General features: G+C 38.0%; 2 protein-coding genes across 5 annotated transcripts; both read right to left on the bottom strand.

Moving 5' to 3' along the window:
- Positions 1-243: 243 nt before the first annotated feature.
- LOC311082186 (fish-egg lectin-like) lies at positions 244-2,248 on the bottom strand (the record flags this gene model as incomplete). The annotated part of the gene is made up of 4 exons (XM_084112925.1): positions 244-652; positions 767-894; positions 996-1,193; positions 2,225-2,248. The coding sequence occupies 4 exons, from the start codon at positions 2,246-2,248 to the stop codon at positions 574-576; spliced, it is 429 nt and encodes a 142-aa protein (XP_083969051.1). The 3' UTR covers positions 244-573.
- Positions 2,249-11,491: 9,243 nt separating this feature from the next.
- LOC311080567 (sialic acid-binding Ig-like lectin 10) lies at positions 11,492-26,528 on the bottom strand. Of its 4 annotated transcripts, XM_084110561.1 has the most exons (10): positions 26,281-26,528; positions 22,621-22,639; positions 22,421-22,505; positions 17,744-17,837; positions 17,122-17,478; positions 16,698-17,003; positions 16,315-16,608; positions 15,906-15,993; positions 13,480-13,546; positions 11,492-13,313 (listed from the first exon to the last, which is right to left on the bottom strand). In XM_084110561.1, the coding sequence occupies exons 4-10, from the start codon at positions 17,787-17,789 to the stop codon at positions 12,954-12,956; spliced, it is 1,518 nt and encodes a 505-aa protein (XP_083966687.1). In that variant the 5' UTR covers positions 17,790-17,837; positions 22,421-22,505; positions 22,621-22,639; positions 26,281-26,528; the 3' UTR covers positions 11,492-12,953. The 4 variants fall into 4 exon arrangements, with proteins under 4 accessions (XP_083966687.1, XP_083966688.1, XP_083966689.1 ...); XM_084110562.1 differs by lacking the exon at positions 26,281-26,528 and having other exon boundaries at positions 22,621-22,721; XM_084110563.1 differs by lacking the exons at positions 22,421-22,505; positions 22,621-22,639; positions 26,281-26,528 and adding an exon at positions 24,813-24,865.
- Between the last annotated feature and the right edge of the window lie 1,009 nt (positions 26,529-27,537).

Here is a 27,537-nt window from a genome sequence, read left to right on the forward strand (position 1 = left end):
ATCCAATCTTAAAGCAACATGTTTCATTGATACCCAATGGGCAAAAAGAGTTTAAGATTGCTTGATTGACATTTTTTAAAACTTATATTGAACATAAATACTAAATAAAATATGTCAGTAATGCACATCTAGAGGTTAATCCACATAAAAATGTAGTCCCTCAAAAGGACTAAAATTGTAAGTGTATTGTTGCAAAGAGTTTTTAATTATTTCTGAAAAACTGATGCATTTCTCCATGATTCATGACAATCATTTAAAAAAATACATTTTCAGTTGATTATGAAGAAAAGGTGAGCATGAAGCAGTCCAACTCTTGTGTAGTTTCATTTAAACTTTATTGACATATAGCAATGCAAAACAAAACTCTATACGTTAAACTTCAATGAGCATAAAAACAAAACTCAACTTTCATTGGTTAAACAGAAAAAAACTAAAACAAACAAAACAAGCTTTATTTTCAGATTTCTACGTTTAATGATCATTGTGTTCCTCTGAGATGCATGATGGACATTCAATTACATCTTCTGATGGATCCATCAATACAGATGACCCACAGCCTCCCCACATCGTAGGTCACATGTTTGTGGCCAAAGGGACAGGCGGCAATCCTTTGCCATGCTGTGCCAGCGGGATTTGATGGAGAGACCCGAGTCTAAAACAGATAAGAATGAGAGGTTTCTAATAACTAAAAATTATTATTCAATTTTACTGTTGTTCATTTTAGAAGGTTTCTTAAAATAAGCTTTCAGTGCCATTTTCAGCTCACCTTTGCAACAAAGCCCCCTGAGAGTCGACACCATAGACGCTGCCATCAGTTGCTACTTCGACCATTGACAAAGATCCATTAACAATCTCCGAAAAAGCTGACCCACCACAGGAAGAACCCGTCACATTCTGAGAAACACAACAAGATACAAACAACTCACTTGTCTGATACTGTGTACTTAGGATTTTTCTTTTTGTTCAAGCCCTTCCACTCTGAATTTTACTCTTACCCTTTTGAGGAAGACATTATCTGTAAAGTTCACCCCCCAACAGCTGTACGGGCCACAGCTGTAGTACTTCAGCCTTCCTCCTGTGAGTTGTGTCCAAGCAGCATTTGCAGGAGGCCCATTGCTGTTAGTATCCTTGTTAATGCAGAAGACATCATCTATCGGATTAACACCTGCAACAATCTCACTTCCAGCATCCACCTACTTTAAACCTCCTGATATTCCTTAAAATAAAGAGATTGAAGGGAAAAGTCAGACAAAATATGGACAGATAAGATAATCTGCATTCAGTGTTCTGAGCCTAATTTTCTTCTTTTTTTTTTTACCTTGAATCTGCCTGAAGATTCCGCTCTGAAACTTGAAGACGATGTTTGCTGGACTCACTCCGAACTGTCCAGCCGGTCCAACAGTAATGTGCTTCAGTGATGCATTTATTCTTGTAAAACTTTTTCCCAAAAATAGTGTAATAGTGTGAAAAAAATTATAATTCATCAAACTTCTGCTTCCCAATCAGTTGCAGAGAGAGATTGAGCTTGAGAATGAGAGATGATCCATATCTCTTTAAAGTGGGGAAGGTTGGAATATTAAATTAACTCAGAGGGGAAATTGTAATTGTTTTATCCAGCATTTAATTTTTGTGCGTATCCAACATTATAATTGCACTACTGCCCTGTACTGTATAAGTTTGATGATAAAGATGTGTTGTGTTCTCTTGTGTTACTGATTTGGTATAAACCCCCTCTTCAACCAATGGTACATTCCTCACGTGTTGCACTCTTCAGTTTGCGGGAAGCACTCTGAAGAGAGGTATGTGTCTCTGTTAATACACAATTCAAAGCAAGGTTTTAGAGCATATTAAATAGAGGTTACTACAAAATATGCTGGTAATACTGTTAATGACCCCGTTGTGTGTTAAATAGATCGTTCTTCATGGTTAATAATCAAATATATAAACTGTATTGCTTGAAACGTGCGATTGCGTCATATCTCTATGAGCGGTATAACATCTGAAGTACCAGTTAATGTCCATGTTAATTTTCATAAGTATGAGGACGCTTGTTAATGTTAATCTGAGTTTCACATAAATTTGTTTGATGACACGAGTGGTTAATCTTTGCTGCACAGAGTGAAATGCGCGCCAGTAATCGGCGGTGCATTATGGGTAATGTAGTTCATGACTTAAAACATGTTATGTGTGTTAAGGAGAAGAAACTGAAACTCTGTATTGTTACTTTGATTTTGTAATTCGCCTGCATATTTGAAATATGGGACAATGTAAATAACTGAATGATGTATTTGCAGATTGTTGATCCAGAACAGATGATTGTTGTAACACTGTCCCATTTTGCTTGCAGGTATGAGTTGTATTCATTTAGTTTCATTAATGTTTTATTGATTTTCAGAATTCATAAATCTTATTAATTCTACAAAACAAAATAATATGCTCTTGGTGTTATGCATTTTATTAAATTCAATTGAACAACTTAAAATACTGTACAGAAAATACATCTTGTAATATGTGGGAGTTTGCGGGAAGCACTCTGAAGAGAGATTGTTGATCCAGAACAGATGATTGTTGTAACACTGTCCCATTTTGCTTGCAGTAAACACTCAAGAGTGAAAACACTTCACTGGTGTTGGTCTTTATTTGGGCTGATCCTGTGGTGCGCCCAGCGGTCCGTTACAGATTGGTGCCGTGACCCGGATCAAAGATCAGCGGTAGCAGATCATCGGGGACCCAGAAACAACTAGGACTCAAAGGCCACATCTGGTTATCCTAAAGAGGAAGGTGATCAAATTGTGAAATCAACTCAGCAGGGAACATTAGAGACTGTGCAAACACAACGCAAAAGTATAATAGACAGATATACAGAAATAGTAACGAAAATGTCAGTGAATTATGACTTTCAAGACAGTGATCAGACATTCCTGGCGCGTGTAGCTGCTGAATGTGATATTAACAGTGGGGAAAATGTGGATAGTAGCAGCATTGTTACTGGTGAAATGAGTACCCTCCAGACACCAGCAGGTAATGTTGCAGGTATAGGACGGGGGAAACAGTTGATTAGTATGATAGAACACAAGGCTAAGGTTCCTACAATGTCCCCATTGGCAATACACAGACCAGGTGATGGTGTGGGTCAACGAGATGAAGCCCCCAGCCTCAGCCAAAGTCAGCCTGAGGATTTAAAACAAACCCTAGTAGATCTAGTCAAACAACTAGGTAGTGAAATAGGAGCACAAGTAGCCTCAAGTTTGGCAAGCCCAAGGATTCAAGAACCTAATGTTGCAATGACCCCTCCACATTCAAGCACTACAGAGCAACATCACGACTGGTCAAAAGTAAATCTTATTCTAAAGCCAGAAATAAAGGAACCGCCTTTTTTCCGTGGTGATGGTTCAGACAGATGTACAGTGACTGAATGGCAAGAAATTATGCAGTTGTATTTGACCAAGAAAGGGTGTAGCATGTCTGAACGTGGTGCAGAAATAATGGACAGACTACTTGGGCGCGCTAAGGACATAGTTCGAATTGGGATTCGCAATAGCCCGTTAGTGAACATAAGCAGAGACCCTGATATTATCTATGATATTCTCAGACAGCACTTTGGAGAGTCCATTTCTACAACAACCCCTCTAGCTGATTTTTACTCAACCTTGCCAAAACAACTGGAAAACAGCCTGGACTACTGGATAAGACTTAATAAGACCATTGATCTTGCCAATGAATGTTTGCAGAGACAAGGGAAGAGGATTGAAGATCCAGGCCATGAAGCAGCTATGATGTTTGTAAAGCACTGTCCCGAACCAGCCCTCTACACTGCTTTCCGGAGTAAACCAGTTGAGAAATGGACTGCAGGAGAAGTTCAAGAAATGGTTGACAGTCATCACAGGGACACACTTTCAACAAAACCTAGCAGGGCTCAACGTATCGCAAAAGTTGAAGAGGAAGAAAATTATGGTGCGTGGTGCATGCCTCAACAGTCTGCTCTTCCAGTTCCCCAAGCCTCTAAGTGGTGCATGCCTCAACAGTCCGCTCTTCCAGCTCCCCAAGCCTCTAACAGTGAACATGCTACAATGGATAGAGTGGTGTTCCTTCTAGAGAAACTGCTGTCCACACAAGAGAAGAGCCGAGGGAGAGGGAACAGTCGACCTCCTAATGATTTTCCATGCAAGGTGTGTAGTGAGCAGAGTCATACTACACAATCACACTGTTTTAGAGATGGCCTTTGTTTTAGTTGTCACAAACCTGGCCATAGGGGGTTCGAGTGTCCAGAGAGAAAATCAGGCACAGCAAGAAAACCCACCCCTTCTGGACAGAGTCACAATTTAAACTAAAATGCCCATACAAGGAGGGGGTCAGTGTGGGCGAAGCAGTAATTCCCCCAGATGCCACAATCAATGATCATCTATCCCAAGCAGAAAGGCCCACTAGCAGTAGTAATGTTGTATATCAGAGAGTAATCAGTAATGACAGTCTCTTCTATGCACCCATATTAGTGCAGGGTTCTGTTGAACTTAAGGCTTTAATAGATAGTGGGTCTATGGCCTGCACGTTAAGTGAAGTAGCCGAACATAAGTTAATTCATGAAGGGGTTTTACAAAGAGAATCAAGTAAACCTTCTAAGATAATACTTGTCGGGTGTGGGGGAAAGCAGACACCACCCAAATGTGAATATGAATTAAATGTTGACCTCTTCAAATGCAAAATAGCAGTGCCCGTGCTTGTAGTACCTGGCCAAGTAGACGACATGATTGTAGGGTCAAATGTCATTAAGCATGTGATGCAACATCTGAAAAAAACACAGTGGTATTGGGACAACCTTTCTCAACCTGCCACAGATGATTCAGAAGGACTCTTGATGAACTTACTAGCCAATGTAGACCGGTGGCAAGGCAAGGAAATACCCAAAAGAGTGGGTACAGTAATTTTAAAACAGTGTATTACCTTGGCCCCACGACATGAGCACCTGGTATGGGGGAAACTGAAAGAGCAAGTACCCTTATCCATTGGCAGCACTGTTGTTGTAGAGCCCACAACGTCCAAGTCCGCACCAAGAAATGTACTAGTTGCACGTACAGTGTGCCCTTTATGGGGAGACAAATGGATTCCAATGAAGGTAGTCAATCTTCTAGATCGTCCTCTTACACTCAGGCGAAATGCCAAAATTGCACAGGTTTATCCTTGCCTAGCATTAGAAGATCTAGAACTAACTTGTGGCAATGAAAACGATCCAGAGGTGATTCAATGTACATGTGCCGTCAATACAGTAGAAGAGCCGTTGGTTGGGTCTGGATACTCAGGAAAGCTTCATGATTTGGGTCTACATCAAATAGATATCCAGTCATGTGATGTATCTGAGGAATGGAAGAAAAAACTGGTCAACCTTGTTGGTAAATACGAATCAATTTTCTCGCGGGATAGACTTGACTGTGGTGAAGTAAAGGACGTAGTACATCGGATTAGACTGAAAGATGAGAAACCCTTCAGGTTACCATACAGGAGAGTCCCACCATCACAATTTCAGAAACTTAAGCAGACACTTGATGAAATGGAGGAGAAAGGAATCATCAGTAAGTCCAGCAGCGAGTGGGCTTCTCCACTTGTCTTAGTCTGGAAACCTTCAGGTGAGCTGAGAATTTGTACGGATTTCAGATGGTTGAACCAGAGAACTGAAAAAGACGCTTATCCCTTACCTCATCAGGCTGATGCCCTTGCTGCCTTAGGCGGCAACTGCTTTTTCAGTACCATGGATCTTACATCTGGGTTCTATAATATACCCATACATGAAGACGATCGTAAATACACAGCGTGTACTACACCTGTAGGGCTCTACGAGTACAATCGAATGGCCCAAGGATTGTGTAATAGTCCAGCAACGTTTGCTAGGATGATGACCTCAATATTTGGTGATCAAAATTACATGTCACTCCTGTGTTATTTGGATGACCTATTAGTTTTTGGCAAGAGTGAACAAGAAGCCCTGGATCGTCTCGAGCTGGTATTTTCACGCTTGAAAGAACATAATCTTAAGCTAGCCCCAAAGAAGTGCTACTTCCTAAGGAAGTCTGTCAAATTCTTAGGCCATATAGTCACAGCAGAAGGCATTGCTGCAGATCCTGCAAAAGTTTCTGCAATTAATGAGATCACAGCAAAGGATCTAATGGGAGAAGATGGTAAAACACCTTCCTACACCAAGGTCAAATCTTTCTTGGGTATGGCCAATTATTATTCACACTTTATTGAGAACTTTTCACGTCTGGCAAAACCATTATTTCAGTTAACGGCAGGACAGAGAGTTAAGCGCAGAGGTGCAAAGGTCAGTACCAAGCCACACAGATGCCTCAAGCCAGAAGATTGGACACCAGATTGTGAAATGTCATTGGAAAAGCTTAAGAAGGCTATAAGCACCACCATTGTTTTGGCTCATCCTGACTTTGAAAAGCCATTTCTCTTATCTACTGACGCATCCATGGACGGCTTGGGAGCGGTTCTGAGTCAAATAGTTGATGGTGAACTCAAACCAAGACCAGTTGCATTCGCAAGCAAATCCTTGTCCCGCTCTCAAGCTAGGTACCCAGCACATCGGTTAGAGTTTTTTGCACTTAAATGGGCAGTGTGTGATAAGTTTGCTCATTGGTTAAAAGGGGCTCACTTCACAGTGCTAACCGATAATAATCCATTAACATACATAATGACCAAGCCTAAGCTAGACGCTTGCGAGCAACGGTGGGTGTCAAAGTTAGCACCTTTCGACTTTGATCTTAAGTACATTCCAGGATCACAGAACATCCCAGCAGATCTCCTTAGTCGTGAGCCGTTTGCAAAAGGGGTTAGAATTACCGAACCAGGCAACAAGACAAATCACATGAGTCTCGAATCTGTTCAGAATGCGTTCAAACTATCTGTCAATTCTCAAGAGCAACATAATTGCAAGAATGAATGTAGAGTCAAAGAAGAAGTGGGAAGAGAGGAGGTGAAAGCCATTATAGAGTCCAGTCTAGACTGGGATTCCACCTTACCGGTGCGCACAGCTCAGTGGTCCCAATTCTCAAGCCATATGTCATGTGGTCTGTCCACTCTCCCAGCGTTTACTGTTGCAGAAATAAGAAAGAAGCAAAGAGAGGATGATGTGGTGGTGCGGGTGATCTACTTCCTTGAGAGAAAAAGACGGCCATCACGGAGGGAGAAGGTTCACGAGACGGCTCAGGTACTCCGTATGTTGAAGCATTGGGAAAAGTACGAGATAAGAGATGGGGTCCTTTATAGGAGATCTAAAGATAAAGTGGGAAAGAGAAGGTATCAGCTTGTAGTGCCCAGTTCCCTGAAGTCAACCGTCTTAAGGGGAACCCATGACGATGTAGGCCATCAGGGCCAGACTAGAACCCTCCATCTAGTTCGTCAGCGATTTTTCTGGAGTGGCATGGACGGCGAGGTGAGGAAGTATGTGACACAATGCAAGCGATGCGTTCTTAGTAAGACGCCTGAGCCAGATGCCCGAGCACCTTTGGAATCGGTCAAAACTTGTGAGCCACTGGAATTAGTGTGCATTGATTTTTGGTCTGCCGAGGGGAGAAATAACGACAATGTGGATGTACTCGTTCTCACAGATCATTTTACCAAATTGGCACACGCGTTCCCTTGTCCTAATCAGACGGCAAAAGTGGTGGCCCAAAAACTTTGGAATCAATTCTTCTGCGTGTATGGTTTTCCTCATAGGATCCACTCTGACCAAGGGGCAAATTTTGAGAGCAGACTTATAGCTGAACTGCTGGAAGTATCAGGAGTAAGGAAATCTCACACCACACCCTATCACCCTATGGGGAACGGCCAAACAGAAAGGTTTAACAGAACACTTGGCAACATGATTCGCTCTCTCCCTGCTAGAGCAAAAGTGAACTGGCCCCAGATGATACAAACTTTAACTTTTGCATACAACTGCACAATACATGAGACTACTGGCTTTGCCCCCTTCTACCTCATGTTCGGCAGAGTTCCGAGACTACCAGTGGATATCATGTTTGGGAGTGTGCTGAGAGACAACGAAGTATTGGATTATAACGACTACGTCCATTCATTCGAGAAAGACCTAAAGGAAGCCATCAGGATTGCTCAAAGCAACACAACACAGGCTCAGAAGAAGCAAGCTGAACAGTACAACAAACGAGTCAAAGGTGTTGCCTTGGAGATTGGAGACAAGGTTCTGTTGGCCAATCGTAGGGAACGGGCAAGAGGGAAATTGGCAGACCTGTGGGATTCAACTGTCTATGTAATCACATGGAAAGATCCTAATGTGCATGTTTACAGAGTTGAGGATCCTGTCACAAAGAAGAACAAAGTAGTTCATAGGAACTTCATACTGCCTGTTAATTTCCTTCCGATCAGCCAGAGTGATGCAGAATCAACTGTTCTTTCAACCTTGTCAAATGATGGATTAGATAGGAAATGGACGGAGAAAGAAGACACACCTGTGTATGCTGACGAAGACTATGATGACCAGAGGACAGCTGCTTGGGTGTTTCAGACTGAGGGCCCAGAGATCCAATCCTATGAAGTCTCGGGAGTTGATGCACAAAGGGAACCCACACAGGATCCGGTGCATAGTCAAGATCCACATACTGTTTTCTTCGATGAACACTCTGGGAATAAATCTGACAGTGGAGACCCAAGTGAACAGTGGAGTGAAAACAATCAGTCGGAAGATACTTTGAGCGACACAACCGCATCAGACTGTGCTCTAAGCAGTATCAGTGGCTCGCATGCCTGTTTAAGCCACTGCTCTAGTTTGGATAGTCCTGGAAGTGTTGCAGAGATTGACACTAGAGAGAAAGATAACAGTGTAGGATTGGAGGGTGGTTCCTTGCATACACGGTCTGGTAGAATGGTAAAGCCAGTCAGGAGATTGATTGAATCCATGAGTATGTTGATTGCTGAATCTGGTCAAAAAGAGACTCTTACTGCTTTGATGCAGATGCTCTCTACCTTTGTTGAAAGCTAAAATGTGATTTGATTTTTAAAAAAAAAAAAAAGGGACATGAGAATGCAGTTAAAAGAAGGTAAATGCGATTTGTAAATAAAAAAAAAAGGGGGGGGGAAACATTTAACTGATCTGTGGATATATGTATATGGGCATTTATCTACCTGGCAGATTAATCTGCAGTCTTCACAGACGACTTCACGTCATGGTTTTAAGGTCATGTTTTAAGGAAAAAATGTGTCCCCTTTCATAACTTTTTCTCTTGTCCCATAAAGTTTGATGAAATTGGGAAGGGTGAATGTAATAGTGTGAAAAAAATTATAATTCATCAAACTTCTGCTTCCCAATCAGTTGCAGAGAGAGATTGAGCTTGAGAATGAGAGATGATCCATATCTCTTTAAAGTGGGGAAGGTTGGAATATTAAATTAACTCAGAGGGGAAATTGTAATTGTTTTATCCAGCATTTAATTTTTGTGCGTATCCAACATTATAATTGCACTACTGCCCTGTACTGTATAAGTTTGATGATAAAGATGTGTTGTGTTCTCTTGTGTTACTGATTTGGTATAAACCCCCTCTTCAACCAATGGTACATTCCTCACGTGTTGCACTCTTCAGTTTGCGGGAAGCACTCTGAAGAGAGGTATGTGTCTCTGTTAATACACAATTCAAAGCAAGGTTTTAGAGCATATTAAATAGAGGTTACTACAAAATATGCTGGTAATACTGTTAATGACCCCGTTGTGTGTTAAATAGATCGTTCTTCATGGTTAATAATCAAATATATAAACTGTATTGCTTGAAACGTGCGATTGCGTCATATCTCTATGAGCGGTATAACATCTGAAGTACCAGTTAATGTCCATGTTAATTTTCATAAGTATGAGGACGCTTGTTAATGTTAATCTGAGTTTCACATAAATTTGTTTGATGACACGAGTGGTTAATCTTTGCTGCACAGAGTGAAATGCGCGCCAGTAATCGGCGGTGCATTATGGGTAATGTAGTTCATGACTTAAAACATGTTATGTGTGTTAAGGAGAAGAAACTGAAACTCTGTATTGTTACTTTGATTTTGTAATTCGCCTGCATATTTGAAATATGGGACAATGTAAATAACTGAATGATGTATTTGCAGATTGTTGATCCAGAACAGATGATTGTTGTAACACTGTCCCATTTTGCTTGCAGGTATGAGTTGTATTCATTTAGTTTCATTAATGTTTTATTGATTTTCAGAATTCATAAATCTTATTAATTCTACAAAACAAAATAATATGCTCTTGGTGTTATGCATTTTATTAAATTCAATTGAACAACTTAAAATACTGTACAGAAAATACATCTTGTAATATGTGGGAGTTTGCGGGAAGCACTCTGAAGAGAGATTGTTGATCCAGAACAGATGATTGTTGTAACACTGTCCCATTTTGCTTGCAGTAAACACTCAAGAGTGAAAACACTTCACTGGTGTTGGTCTTTATTTGGGCTGATCCTGTGGTGCGCCCAGCGGTCCGTTACAATAGGAAGACTTCACTGTCATTGTTGACTCCACCCACTGAGCCTAATCCAGCATCAATCTGCTTCAGGGTACCAGGAATCACTTCACACTCTAAAGCTATGGAAATATTTGGGTTGGATTTATTTGAATTATTCTGCAATTGTTAGTATCATGATATGATTCTGAATCCCCAAACACACATTCATCGTTTACCTCGAGTATAAAGAATCTGGCAGCTGAAGAGTAGCAGGATGCACTGACAAGCTTTCATTGTGCTGCAACACAGAGTATTTGTCTCGTCATATACATAAACAGAAATCAGATGTCCATGATGTTAAGTCTTCTTAAATTCTACATAACATAAACGAACAAATAAACCAGCATAATTATTTTGTTTGAAACGAAACCAACCTTTTCTTGATCGTAGACGTGTCAGCTGGTTTCAGCAGTCCTCTTCTCACAACCACAATGTTTGGAGATGTTGGTGAATGACTGCTAGGTTTGTTTTTATAGCTGTAGTTTGTTTCCTGGTCAGGGAAGGGAAACTCCTGCTGTACAGAATTATGCAGTGGATCAAGATCTTCTGCTGGGCGGAGCAGAATTTGGGCAGAACTCTGATGTCACTGGTTCTTATGAACTTAGAATGTTCATTGACTGAATAGTTTTTGTCTCCACACTTCAGGAAGGGGACGCCGTTTATAGGAGCATTCCAAACGAAAGTGAACAACTGAATCCCTTCACGAAGGGCCCTTCCACCGGTTTGTTAGCGAAGGGGAACATGTAATGGTCACTTCAAGGAAGTAATTTAATTATTTATGGTTACGTTCTGCCCTTCGAAGTGAGTAGGGCATAGGGATGCTCACTTCTGATTGGAATTTAAGTCAGAATTGTGTGATATAAGCTCGCAATTGCAAGAAGTTTATATCTTACAATTCTGACATTATAACTCTGTTCATCAGATCAGCCAAAAAGACAGAGGAAGCCGTGAAATAGCAGAAAGCAGGAGACGAAGTATTGCTAAAAAAAAAGAGCAGAGTTTATTGAATAATCTTTGTGTAGGCCTATATGTTTCAATGCTCAGTAGGACTCTGAACTTCATTCCTACTTCATCTACCCAGCACAAGTTCAACAAGTGTTATTTTACCAATTCAAAAGCAACTAGAATTACAGGAAGTGACAAATATTTTTGTGAAGAAACCACAAAATTATAAGATTAAACAACCGTAACAACCACTACAAGAGCAAGTAAAATAAGTCAAATGAAAAGCAATATAATAAATGACACATAATAAATGATTATATGATTAAATGGAATAATTAAAAGATTATACAGTATGATTATAAATGAATAAATGAGCAAAAACAAAGAAAATGAAACAACATGTATGGTTGCTACACACTCACACATTGCTATTAAAGGGATAGTTCACCCAAAAATGAAAATTCTGTCATTAATTGCTCATCTTTAAGTCATCCCAAACCCGTCAGAATTTCATCCTTGTAACACAAATGAAGATCTTTTTAATGAAATCTGGGAGATTTCTGTTCCTCCTTTAACAGCCTATGCAACTACCACTTTCAATCTTCAGAAAGGTTTAAGACATCATAAAACGACATGAAGGTGAGTAATTAAGGACAAAATGTTCATTATTGGGTGTACTATCCCTTTAAGAACCCTAAGATCCTATTATGCATTTGTGGACTTTAGAGAAGAATTTGAAGCTTTAATTGGCAATGTTGTAAACACAACAAAGAAAGTCAAAAGGCTTAGGAAATGTACAATGATTGACAATCTATACAAATATATATGAAAACAATTAAAGAAATTCATAGATCCTTTGTTTTCTTTATTTTGTGTAAATCCACTTTCTTGTGGGAATGTAAAATGTAAAAAAAAATTTTTTTAAAGTCATCCGTATAAGTTTTCAAATATGTTCAATCTGAGATTTCAAACTCAATTCCTTCCTGGCCCACATCAGTGTTATGTGTAGCCTCAAAAGGGCTGAATGAAAATCTAAGACCGATTATGTTACTCATTAATTCAGAAGTGGCTCTTATCAGGACTGTTAACTTGCTGCCTCGAAAGCAGAATCATAGATATAATATGATAGAATGAATCACATTCCTATTTCCATGGCAACTCCAAGGCACTTCAAATAATACCATGGATTAACCATTTAAAAACATAAAATAACAGAAAAATTGGGGAGAATATTTACTGAATACAATAAATGAAAAAGCTGTATAAGAACTACTCGTACAATATTTACAGTGCTCTTTTTTATCTTTGTGCCCCTCCTGAAGTCAGTCTACACTCCACTGGCTTTAACAGTCATCCGTTCGCTTTTTGGTTTTTAACCACATTTCGCAACATTGTGTCAAATGTTAGAAATAATGAGGCCTGATGTTAAAAATATATATTGAAATATATATATATCAGAAATATTTAGGAGAAAACAAATGGTAAAATCTCCAGTTCTCTATGGGTTACGATGTTTAACCACTGCGTAAATCTGAGAGGAGTCTGCAAACAGCTCTTTCTCAGATTCCTTTGACTCGGTTTGTTTAGTGGCCACATCTGCTCCCACAATCACCTGAGCCTCTATTGCTCTTGAAGACTTGACTATTGAGCTCTCTGCATTTGCCATTCCTACAGAACAATGTTGGACCGAAGTGTAGTCAGCATGAAGTGAGGAGGCACTCCTGAACTCTCGTGACTGAGGTGTGAAGTCAATGGAGGAGTAAATTAAGGATTCTGGATTTTCTGTGGCAGTTCCAGCAGAAGACATCACGACATCATTGGCATAAACAGACTCCGCTTCATTCTCATGTGGAACGGCCTAAAACATTGACAGGGTTGCATCAGCTCTACTGTGTCTGTGTAAATTGTTCAGCAGTTTGTGTACTTTATTAGGTTGGTAATAAGTTTACGTTTGTTTACAGCGTCAGGTTTTTTTGTAGTGAATAAATCGTTTGTGTGATTTTTTTGTGTCATTTGTAACTCACGTCACTGGTCGAAATGTTTCTTGTAGCATCTTCTCTTCTAGTCTCCTGAAGTTTCATACCTTTTTTTCTGAAAAGAATGTGTTCATGTTTATAATATCATATATATATTAGCATCACAGATAGCAAAAAGCCAGACAGGCAGGCATCTGCAAACAAATGATGTAAGAGCTTTTCTCAAAACTAACTTCTCTAAGTCAGCCTGGGTCAAAGTGTTTTTTAGTGGATGTGTGAAGTAATATGTTCATCATAATAGTAAATTTAAAGGCACAATATGTATTTTTTTTGCTTTAAAAATATAAAAAATCACTATATCTATGTTATATATTTTTTAAAGTTGTGTATTTACATTATCCCGACAGTTCCAATTAACTTCTAAATCCAGAGAAATTCATATTTTAATTCGAAGACACGGACCGTGTCTTTATTTCCGTTATGTCGCAGTCAATGGCGTCATATCCGCGTTGTCCCTGGTTTCCGCTCGTACTGCCATGGTAACCAGAGCTATTCGCAGAGCCCTCTGATTAACCAAAGCGACAGACGCAGACAACTGAGGAGTTCGCAATGTCTATTTGCACGCTGTTGTTGTTTCGTTCAAACATTATGGACCATGGCAAGCAGACTTTGGATAAAGAAGGAGAACTAAAACGAGAATCAATATCAGCGCTGTGTTTTCGAGATGCCGAGAGCTCCCATAGACAGTATATAAACGAGAGCTCCACGTCCGAGACTTCGACCGCTCCTACATGTACTTTATTAAACAGGTGAGCACATTTACATAAAACTAATCAATGTTTTATAGTTCAACAATGATAAAATGTTAGAATATGATCAGTATGTTATTCTAATGTTGATCTAGCTTACTGCTAGCCTCAAACAGACAAACTAACACATACATTTCAACACATTCAAATGCAGTTTAGTGTGCTAGTGTAATGTAGACCAAGTGAAACAGCGCTGCGTTACCTCACAAGTTTAATTTGTCTAATAAACTGACCTGTGAGTAGTAATTCTGCGTGTAGTTCGGTAGAATGAAATGTCCATATTCCTTTTATATCCGCGGGACTCGCGTCGCGTGTGGAGCTGATAGCTGTCTCTTAGCAATCCCGAACTGCTTCATATCACAGTCATGATAAAAGCATCGATGTATTCACTCATCCATAAACATTATTAGATCGGTCGGCTTGACGTTGACGACAAGTTCCATAATTCTTAGCGTGTGTTGCGTCATCAAACTACGCCTTTGTTATTGTAAAGAGGTTAGCGACCCCTAGTGGAGAAAAAATTACATATTGTACGTTTAATTAAAAAAGTATAGTGTCAAAATATTTGTTGTGTTTATTGTGAATTGTATACATGTTCTGAATCATTTAAATGTTAATTTTGCTAATGTTTGTGAAATGTTTTACTTTTACCATTTTATTTTTAACAAATGCCTCTCGGTTTGATATTTTGTTATATAATGCAATAACATTCATACTTTTTTTTGCCTAGATATATTAATTTGTTCAAACATACATTATGTAAAAATGCACTTCATACATATTTGAATACATCACTTCTATGATGAACATGTTTGTAATTTCTAAATTAAAATACATATTTTTGAGGAACAGAAAGTGCCCAAAATGAGAAGCAAAACTCTTCATTAATAATTAAAAAAAATATTTTTTTACTTAAAAAAAGAAAAAAGCTTACAATTAAGTTCTAAATTGACCTATTCCTAGTGTAAGAAAACAAGGTATTATTTTTTACTTGATGGTCACATTACATTTTTGGAGTCATTAGATGTAAACTTTTGGTATAATTAGTTTTTTTATTTCTCAATAGGTGCTATTGTTCTTGGAATAAAGTTGTATTTAAATGTTTATCTCCCCATAACTGAATAAATCACTTTCATCTGCAACATATGTCAGAAACATGAGTGAGTGAGTGAGTTTATATAAAACAAAATCCATCAGCTCATTATCATATGTTGAGTCTATTCTGTGATCCTTATCTTTTCTTCTCTCTAAGTAATTTGGGTTCCACTTTATTTCGATAGTCCACTTTAGACATTCTACTAACTATAAGTAACTTAGCAACTACATGTCAACTTACTCTCATTAGAGTATTAGTAGACTGTAGTAGACTGTAGTAGACTGTTAGGTTATGGTTAGGTGTTAGGGTTCGGGTTAGTAGAATAAGTTGAATTGTAGTTGCCAAGTTACTTGTAGTCAAAAGAATATCTGTTGGGGGACCATCACAAGTGTTAGCAAATATTAAGCAGACAGTCTACTAATACTCTAATGCCAGTTAGTTGACGTAGTTGCAAAGTTACTCATAGTTAGTAGAATGTTTAAAGTGGACTATCGAAATAAAGTGTTACCGTAATTTATTATGGTTGTTCTGCTACGGTTCTTAATATCTTATATGTGTCGTTCACCTACCGTACACAGATAAATGTAATGGCACAGAACATAATGACCAGCACAGCCGCAACAGCAACTCCAATCATCACAGAGGAAACATTCAAACCTAAAGAAGAATAAAGGAGTGTTTAGAAATTCACTGATGATCCACTGATTCAATTCAACAAGGAAAAGCGAATCATATCGTAATCTTTAAACAACAAGATAACAATGATGGCAGGAGCATAGGAATGATATGAAAAGTGAGAGATTAGCATTAGCATTAATGACTGATACGGTTATGACTTTTTTCATTTACTAATCATCAGTTGAAAGATCCTCAATTTCCCACAATCCTACAGAGGATAAGCAGTGAAAAAAAAAAAATTATATATGCATTTGGCAGACAATTTTATTGTGACTTATGTTAGTGTGTATTTGAGTTTACCTCTTTTTGGAGGGAAGAGATTAAGTTTAAACTGTTTTTCTGTAGTGCCATGAGTGTTGTTACCGACACACTGCAGAGTGGATGTGTGTGAGAGTGACTGGTGTAGAGTGATGGAGCTCCTCAAGCCTGTGCTGTTCAATCGCTCTTCACTGATGAACGTGTTTGAAGAGTTACTGACAGGACGTCCAGACAGATGCCACTCCAGTTCAGGAGAGGGATTCCCATCAACCTCACAGAAACACACAGTTACATCAGTTCCGTTACAGCTGGAGGAGGGAGAGATTTTAGGGGCATCTGAAAAGAAAAAGAGAATGATATCATACGTATAGATTTATGGGTGTCTAATGGAGGAGAAAAGAACTGATGCCACAAAAACATCCTACACTGAACATGTAATGTGATGTTGTCCTGTGCTGTTTTGTTCTTGTCCTGTAGCTGGTAGGTTATAGTGCAGGTGAAAGTGACTCTGTGGTGACGGTGAGTAGCAGTGAAGTTCAGATCAGAGATGAGGAGCTCCTGTTGTCTGCTGCTCTCACTGAGGGGGATTCTGGGAGTGAAGCTCCATGTGAGAGTTGGTGGAGGAGAGGAGCAGAGAGTCTCAGCAGAGCAGCGCAGACTCACAGAGCTCCCCTCCAACACCTCCTGATCCTGATCCTCATTCAGCTTCACTGTGGGTTTGGGGGGAGACTCTGAAATACACACAAATACAAGATTAAGTACACTGACAATAATGGCATAACAAATACATTTAAAATATTAATTTAACACATTTATTTATATAAAAATATAAAAATAAAAATCACTCACCAATGACATTTACTATGGTGTTGTTTGTGTAGGTGTATATCAGATTACCACTCTCAATCCTGAAGTAATATTTATCATTATGATTTGAACTAACATTATAAAAGACAGTGGTGCAGTTCTTCTCATGTAGTTTTCCAGTTATATTCCCTTTAAAGTGAGGGTTGGTATCTCTGGAGTTAAACACTCTATCATTTTCTTCATGTCCACCTTTGGACCAAACTCCTATAGCATCACTCTCAGTGAGGTCTATGTCATATTTATCCTCAATCTCAAATGTACACTTTATAATCACACAGGATCCACTGAGAGCTTCAATCTTCTCTGGCAGACTGATGCTGAAATCTCTACAGCAAACACCTACAACACACACATGATGAAAATCATTCAGACACCAGCAGAAACAAACACTGAAACATTCAGACAGACAAACACATTTCTGTTATACAAAATGCTAAAAACTAAATTATTATTATTTTCATTTTTTCATTTCAAAACATTCATTTACTTTACAGGGTCATTGTTAAAAGTATAAACATAAGCAGAACAGAAGCAACAGTGAAACAAAATATTCCACTGATATTTAATTTAAATAGTAATGATGTGAAGAGAAAAGAAACCACACCTTGTAGCAGAAAAGAGAAAAGAATGATTTTCTCTGCCTTGTTCATCTCTTCATTAACAGACGTTCAGTCCAGTGAGGAAACACACTTGTAAATCTGCACAAACGCGACAAAAATATGATATGTATGAACTCATTGTAAGTGTCCAGCAGCTCAATAAACAGAACAACACTGAAAACATCTGATAAAAAATTAAATAAAAAAGAAGAAGAGTTCAAGACTTGCCAGAGATAAGAAAAATGAGTTTTTAGAAGGAAACCAAGTTCTGCATTATGGCGTCTGCAGATGATTTGAGACTGTGTGAAAGTGTGCTGTGTGAACATAATAAACTGACTGACTCCTAGTGAACAACTTCCTCTATCATCATCAACATACATCCTGTTCACAGAAAGAGCAACATTAAATAGTACCTTCCTTTTACAAAGTGGAAGATCATATCAATAATTTAGTAAACTGATCATACTTCAGACTTTGAACTTTAAGACATATTCAGTTGCTGTCATTTCCAGTATTAAAACATAAATGTGACAGTTCCATCAGTTTCCTGCTCAGAATTCATATAAGAGCGTCATTTTTTAAGTGGTAATGTATTTATTGAATCTGCATTGTTAGCTCATCAGCAGCAGCCTTTTGAAATCACTTGAAATGTAGAAATGAACTGTCCGTTCACATTCTTTCTATTATCCCAACTTAATATGCAGAAACAACTAAAGTAAGCCATTACTGAATTCCCTAAAAACGGTCTTATATTTTTACATAAGCATATATACTGTGGCATCAAGACAGGACTGGGGATCTTCTTGCGATGTTTTCCAAATAAAGCTGTGGTGAAAAAGTGCATTGGTGAATTCAATAAAAAGGTTCAGTTCCAGTTCAGTTCTCTGCCGTTTGGAGTCAGTGGGACATATAGAGATGCTCACTGCTGATTGGAATTATTACTGTCTCTACTTGCTGCCATACAACTTACTGTACAACTTCCCCCAAGATCTGCACTACATCACTGCTCTGAACCCCCACCGGTGATTTACTGACAGAATTCACACACACCGCTGACTGAACATGGACGGTTTGCTACAAAATATCATTCTTTCAGCATTTAAATTTTTAGATGCTTTAGAATTTGTTGCTCAGATGAGAAAATGCAACACTGTGCTGTGATATTTCTCCATATATGGACTTTTGACTTCACTTCTTAAAAGCATTTATTTATGGTTATCATCTTTAATAACAGAAAGCAGAAGCCTGAATCATGGGAAAAAATACTGCAGCAGTAGACTATCAAAAATCAGAAGAAGAGTACAAAAATAGACATACAGATCATTATTCTACACACACAAAAAAATAAAAAAATAAAATAAAATAATATATATAATATATATATATATATATATATATATATATATATATATATATATATATATATATATATATATATACTGTATATATACAGATTTACTTGAAATAAAAACTTACCTAAGGCTTTACAATAAGGTTTCATTTGTTAACATAAGTTAATACGTTTGTTAACACGACTGCTTCAGCATTTATTAATCTTAGTCAATGGTCAATTTCAACATTTACTAATACAATTTTAGTCCAAAGTTGTATCTGTCAACATTTGTTAATGCACTGTGAGCTAATATGAACGATGAATAAGTAGATTTTTTTAATTTTACTAACTAACAAAGATTGATAAAAAAGTATATAAAAATTTTTTTTTATATATATATATATATATATATATATATATATATATAAAATCTCTCCTTAATAGTATGTGAGATTAGAATAAGTCTGTCTCAAATCATAGTATACCAAACATACCCGGATGGTCTTCTATTCCCGGTAGAAGTGTGATCCGTGCACAGTCTAACGGCTAATATTGCCCACAAACAATTGCACTTTGGATGAGAATTTGGTTCAGAACTACAAACACGAATAAAAAGATATTTAAACATGGTGTATGTGTGTTTGATTGATAGACACCTGAAATGGGGTTGAATTATTAATAATAAATAAATATTTATTTAATGTTATATATTAACATTGTGAACTATTATAAAGATACAAATAGCACAACAGCAAAAGAGATACTTCTGGACATTAACTATTAAATGCATCTTTATGCAATAAAAAACAAAAAACAAACAAACATATTTCTTAGAATGAAAGACCCTTAACTTGCAGAACAATGTGCTTGTTTTCTCTCCAATAGGAATATTTGTTTAGTGTAAATGTTATTAAATAAAATGTGGAATGTGTATAAGAGGATATGATTGACAGGCCAGTTTACAATGACAGAATGCACATAACTATGCAACAGAACACAGTTATGATGTGGTAGTGCAGGCATTTTTTCAGTAACACTTTGTATTAGGTGTCCTTAAAGGTCCCATATTGTACACCTTTCTGGAGTTTTATTTTAGGTTTTCATGTCCTTAAGAATATATTTTTGCAGTATAAGTACCAAAAACCATCTCAATATATTTTTACAGCTCCTTTCTCAGGAGCTCTGCTAACAGCAGTTTGATTTTGGCTGGTCTCTCTTCTGATTGGCCTGTTGTTTTCTGAGTGACCCCAACCACAGGTAACTAGGTTTATGAATGCTGTAGCCTGCACTGGCTTGGTGATGCTCACAAGGTAAATAAAACACCTGTAATGATGGACATTGCTGAGGGAAACGTTATCCGGACTCAGACCCCGAATCGGCGGCGTCAGGAGACAACCAACCACCTCCTCAAACGCGCTTGCAAAAGGATGTTACAGAATGGTAACAAATGTTTTTTTTTTTTTTTTTTTCGCCGTTATTGTAAGATTATTATAATTACCATTACATCAACGCTGCACGCAGATTTAACGTTAACGCTAATTTAAACTGTCTGTAAACAAACTCAGACTTTTGAAATAACGTTACCCATGCAAGTACATGAAACATTAGTTTCTGTTAGCAAAACAAAAGACACAGAGACTGAGTGAACTCAATCTCACCGTCTTTAACTCAATAAAAACAACAGACACCAACAGGGCCGGTGTCTGTAACTTAGGAAAACAAACAACGTATTTTGTCTTGTTTCCAATAGATATTCTATCAAAGCTTGTGGCAATCATAGACCGTACAAAACAACACGTCAGCATCAATTTAGCAACACGATAGTGTTGCATATCCGTTTACAAACTATAATTTCAGATTATGCTGGCTCCATAATGTAACATAAAATGTGTTAGAAGTTTAATTCACGGGTTGGGAATTTGAGGTCAAACAATGTAGGGACTGCAGTATCTTTGATGAGTAACGTTAGCTTCTTTGAAAAACCAGCATTGAACTGTGCCTGACTGACGAAGCAGTCACTTGTGAAATGTGCAGGACAGAAGGTTAAGGTCGAACTAAATTGCTGTGTTGAGTAAATAAACATTAGCCACTGGTCTCTTATATTACTGTTGTTCGGAAGCCTGTGCAATGATGGTGGGCAGTGCTCGGGGTGGAGACTGAAGACGGTGACTGAGTAGTTCTGACGTCACATTTTTACGGAAGTCACAGCGGCTCGTGAAAAGTCACAGCTACTTCATTTAAATGTTAGTACATAGTAGTCAAAGACACCTAATATAAAGTGGGCCGACTTTTATTTATTTTATTTTGTTACAAAAAGAGTACACACTTTTACAGCACAGTATAGGTAGAGAAACTAGGACAGAGCATCTATCAAATCAAGCCATCTAAACCTTTTTTTCTGACAAGCAAATTACAAATATGTAATGTGTATGAAATATATGTTTATTTCAAACAGCTAAACAGATTTATTATTCTTAAAGTCACATATTGAAGTTCACTGATATGGTTAAATTGAAGACAACACAAGTCATGTTCAAAGCAAGAAGTAATAGACTTCCGGGAAACTTACAAAAAAAAAATATGGAAAGGCAGGGTGGGTATAAGCTTATAGAGAAGAATTAAACTTTAAAAAGCTTATAATAAGAACAACTCTAAAAAGTATGTGCATCACTATTTGTGGGTTGAGGTTAAGGAATGGTTTGGAGCAGGTGTTAAAACATTGTAAACAGTAACAGTTTAAAAAGTTATATAAAACACTTTATTAAAAGGATATGAAGAGGAACAGAGGTGATTTGAGTGTGGGTTATAATACTGATTGCATTGAGAGATGTGAATATAGGGTGAAGGGTTGTTTGGTGCAAAATGTCAAAGTTTGGTTGGTGTTAAAAATTATGGTATGTTTGTTATCTTGCTATGAATATAAAAATGATATATATATAAAATATATACTGGAACTATTAAGAGTTATATAAGGGTTGGGAAAAATAATAAGCTTCTGCTTCATCCCGCTCCTTTTGGAACATATTGTAATTGTTCTAATACTTTATAGATATTGTTTTTTTCTTTCGGTATGTTGCAACATACTTATTGTATTTTTATATTTTATTTTATTTGTATATTTTTTGTTGTTCTAAATAAATAATAATAAAAAAGATTTGCATAAAATATGACAAAAACATGCATATTTGTTGCCAGTGAGGCTTGGTCTTCAGGCTTTTGTAATGTATCAGACATCGGATCCATGTCTTTCATGTGGAAATGCATGCATTGCATAACTCATGAAAGAACAACTGAGTTAAGAAAACAAAGGAGGAGATAAAATGTGTATTTGTTGTTTATTGTGTGTCACCTCTCTTAATGTTCAAAGTCTCATATTCAGAGGGTGGAGCTGAGAGTTGAAGAGAAGCATATGTGTCTGCTGCCTCATTCTGAGCCTAAAAACAAAAACACTCTCAAACATCATCATCATCATCATCATCATCATCATCATCATTATCATCAACCTATATCATGCCTTACTATCTAGTCCTTATAACAAAGAAGACTCACCTTCAGCTTGGCGGACAACCTGAAAAGAAAGGATATTGGGTTACTAACGTTTAGTCCATTATATCATTTCTCTACAAAGAAACGCATTCTTACTGTTTAAACGACTTTTTCGGGGGCGTCCTGCACCTTTCTTCCCCCTTTGATTGGGAAACAGTGACAGTTCTGGGCTGAGTTTCCCGATAACGTTGTCTCTTAGCGCGCTACGAAGACTCTTAAGGTATAACTTAACTGAAGGTATACCATTTCTAGGTGTGTTCCCTGATCTATACATTAGGAAGCTGATTAAGATATATCTTCTTGCGTGCGACGTTACCCGGTGCTGTCCGTGGCGATGGTGCTGAATTGGTTGATATCGATGGCTCGAGAATCAATTATTCTCTCGTGCAGGGGCTGTTTATGTGAGAAAGCGGTGTTCTTTATAAAATAAGCACTTCATAAATAGTTGAAATTGCATTTATTAGGACTCATGGGATATTATAAAAAATAACCCAAACTATAATAGCCTTTAATAGCCTTGCCGACATATTTTAAAATTGTATCATATATTGCTGCCATAATAACCATTTAAATTATTAATGTGCTTTCTTCTCTTTCCTATTTTTGTTCGCTGAGATGGAGCTGTGATGAAATATTGTTCTTGTAAATACTTTACAGCATTTCAGTAATAAAAGTGTACGTCATACGTACGGTGCTCGGCAGTGATCAAAAAGGATTTAAACAGTGGATTTTGAATCTCTTCTTGTAAACTCGGAGATGTGGATTCAGACGGCAATTAAATTCCCACACGACCTGTTTGTCAAAAAACAGTAGGTACTAATTTGGCCAGGGATTTTTACGCGGGTTGGGTGAGAAAAAACACTGATATTATGGATTGGACGGCACTAAAATAATCGACTTACTGTACGAGCCCATGAGAAACAATATTAGCGTCCGAATAGGACTTAACTGACAGTAGCCTATGCTTTCACTGGCATTTAAAAGCGCTCTTTAATTGAAATAAATGTGTAAAATTGTGTTATATATAATAATATAATTAAAATTCTATTAACAATCAGTGTAATGACAATTTTATTCTTTGCATGAAAACACTTGAATAAGCCTAACTGAACACAGTCTGGGTGTATTAAAACTTCAGAATTATATTCATATAGACCTGCAACAGTGATAAGGTAAAGCTAAGAGTGGTCCAGACCAACCTTCCGAAAGTATGACTTACAGAAGGTATACTTAACTAAGAACGTTTCTGGAAACACGTATTAACGATAAGGTACAGCTTAAGGTGTAACTTAAGAACGACGTATGCGTTAAGCGTTAAGATGGTTTCGGGAAACCCAGCCCTGACTCTCTTCCTACAAGACTGTGAGCCATGATGGTCTAGTGGTGTAATTTTATAGTAATTATGGGGGGCCGATTTCAAATCCTCATGCAATATACATTTTTAAAACAAACTAAGCAACGTGTTGATTTTTAATATCAGTTACATACTAGCTTTACAGAGAGCAAAATCAAAAGCCAGATGTGACTGGCAAGTGAATAAACTTGTGCAGTGACCCCCAACATTTTTTGGACAACTTAGTCCTTAATGTCTGAGTGTCCATTGCCATGCAAATACAAAGTGACAAAGCAAGTGGCATCTGCAAACAAACGATGTAAGAGCTTTTCTCAGAACTAACTTCTCTATTTATTATTTGTGCTCAACTGGTGTTAAGTTTTTTTAGTGGATGTGTAAAGTAACCATAGTGTTGTTTTTCACAATAGTGATAACCACTAAGTAGTGTCAAAATATGTTTCATGTTCATTTTGAATTCCATATCTATTTTTAATCATTTAAATGCTAATTTATTTATTTTTGTGAAATATTTTGCTTGTCCTATTTTATTTATTTTTAAATAAATGCCTCTTGGTTTGATATTTTGTTATATACAGTGCATGCAGAATTATTAGGCACGTTGATTTTCTGATCATATTTTTTTTCCAGGCACATTTGACAAATTCCAAACCACATGAATCGTAATAACTACAATTCATTTTGTATTTAATTATTTATAGGTGAAATATAATTGTTCATGAAGGCTGGAAATGAAAAACGCCTTATTTTCAGGTGTGCAGAATCCAGCAGCTCAATAAACAGAACAACACTGAAAACATCTGATAAAAAATTAAATAAAAAAGAAGAAGAGTTCAAGATTTGCCAGAGATAAGAGAAATTAGTTTTTTAGAAGGAAACCAAGTTCTGTATTATGGCGTCTGCAGATGATTTGAGACTGTGTGAAAGTGTGCTGTGTGAACATAATAAACTGACTGACTGCTTGAACAACTTCCTCTATCATCATCAACATACATCCTGTTCACAGAAAGAGCAACATTAAATAGTGGAAGTGGAAGATCATATCAATAATTTAGTAAACTGATCATACTTCAGGCTTTGAACTTTAAGACATATTCAGTTGCTGTCATTTCCAGTATTAAAACATAAATGTGACAGTTCCATCAGTTTCCTGCTCAGAATTCATATTCTGATATGTCTTATATTTTTACATAAGTAGGCTATATATACTGTGGCATCAAGACAGGACTGGGGATCTTCTTGCGATATTTTCCAAATAAAGCTGTGGTGAAAAAGTGCATTGGTGAATTCAATAATCTAAGAAAAATGTTCAGTTCTGAACATACTGTTTGGAGTCAGTGGGACATATAGAGATGCTCACTGCTGATTGGAATTATTACTATCACTTGCTGCCATACAACTTACTGTACAACTTCCCCCAAGATCTGCGCTACATCACTGCTCTGAACCCCCACCGGTGATTTACTGACAGAATTCACACACACCGCTGACTGAACATGGACGGTTTGCTACAAAATATCATTCTTTCAGCATTTCAATTTTTAGATGCTTTAGAATTTGTTGCTCAGATGAGAAAATGCAACACTGTGCTGTGATATTTCTCCATATATGGACTTTTCACTTCACTTCTTAAAAGCATTTATTTATGGTTATCATCTTTAATAACAGAAAGCAGAAGCCTGAATCATGGGAAAAAATACTGCAGCAGTAGACTATCAAAAATCAGAAGAAGAGTACAAAAATAGACATACAGTTCATTATTCTACACTATATATGGTGCATAGGTAGGTTTAAAGGTGGGCTAATGTGTAAGGGAAGGTTCAAGAGTGTAATTGATGTAATTACAGAAATTAATACAGCTGTATAGCATGTAGGAAGCATTTGTAATGCAAAGTGTTGCTCAGGGGTTTGTACTAATTTGTTCATCGCAAGAGAAAAGCGTGTGTCGAGTCCTAAATGATCGTTTCTTGCTTGTATTTGATATTAGCACATAAGATCAGCTCTAACTGATGAGACTACATTTATTTTCTGCATGTTCCGCTGCCTGGAGCATCAGAGCATGTTGTGTTGCATCCTTCAGAAAAACAACCACCAACACTTTATCAACAGTCAAAGAGCAATTTAACAAAACAAACAAAAAAACATTGTGAGTTCCATAAAAGCAAGTCTATTCCACCTTCTGTTTTATTGATGACGGCTCGTGCACTGGCAACAGTTGAAATGCGACATACACGTTTAAGTAGCCTATTCATTTACTTCAGTGCACTTTATTTATAAGATAAGTTTATAGGATAAAAGGAAGCATTACGTACCTTTCCAGGGGATTTACAATCTCTCCGCAAGTCTGTGAGTCCCGTTATTTCGCATCGTCACCTTTCCGCCTCACCTGCTTCACCAGCAGCTCTATAGGCAACGGAGGATGAATTAAAAACGGAGATGCTGTACAGGTCAGATGCTGCGAATGGCCAGTGACTCTCTCCGGCAGGTGTTTTAGTCCGTGAAGGGAAATGAGAGTGTGACTGTCCCTCTCGCGGACCTGTCAGCGCGAGCCACCCGCTCTCACGAGCCAAACCCCGGAGAAACAAACGCGCCTCGCAGCTGTAACTTTTCCCGTAACCACCGCGCGGCGCTGTTGTCTCCATAAAAAAACGAGGGTTTGACTACTAAGGTGAACTCTTTCTGCGTTGTCACATCTCGAGACATCTTTCACTTGATTTGTTGTTTACTCCCTGCTGAAAAATCCAGCTAAAACCAGCCTAAGCTGGTCAGGCTGGTTTTGGCTGGTCTCCCAGCCTGGTCATAGCTGGTTTATCAGGCTGGTTTTAGAGGGGTTTTGAACACTTTTTTAGCTGGTCAGGCTGGTCTAAGCTGGTCAGCCTGGCTGGTCTTAGCTGGTCAGGCTGGTCTTAGCTGGTCAGGCTGGTCTTAGCTGGTTTTAGCTGGTCAGCCTGGCTGGTCTTAGCTGGTCATTGTTGGGCTTAGCTGGTTTTAGCTGGTCATTGTTGGGCTTAGCTGGTTTTAGCTGGCCAGGCTGGTAATTTTTGGGCTTAGCTGGTTTTAGCTGGTCAGGCTGGTCTTGGCTGGTTTTAGCTGGTCAGGCTGGTCTTAGCTGGTCAGGCTGGTCTTAGCTGGTCAGGCTGGTCTTAGCTGGTTTTAGCTGGTCTTAGCTGGTCAGGCTGGTCTTAGCTGGTCAGGCTGGTCTTAGCTGGTTTTAGCTGGTCAGGCTGGTCTTAGCTGGTTTTAGCTGGTCAGGCTGGTCTTAGCTGGTCAGGCTGGTCTTAGCTGGTCAGGCTGGTCTTAGCTGGTTTTAGCTGGTCAGGCTGGTCTTAGCTGGTCATTGTTGGGCTTAGCTGGTTTTAGCTGGTCATTGTTGGGCTTAGCTGGTCAGGCTGTTTTTAGCTGGTCAGACTGGCTGACTCTATGTCTTCTCTATTTGTCACAACACACAGTGGCAGGAAAAATAATGTAAACAGTTCCAAGTATACTTAAAATAATCTTCAGGAGCACAGGAAACAATTCAAACAAATTCCTTTTATTTGATATTGCAGCCCCTTAAAACAGCCCATTGA

The sequence above is a fragment of the Abramis brama genome, assembly GCF_963993115.1.
Source record: "Abramis brama genome assembly, chromosome: 4".
In the NCBI taxonomy this organism is placed as follows: Eukaryota; Metazoa; Chordata; class Actinopteri; order Cypriniformes; family Leuciscidae; genus Abramis; species Abramis brama.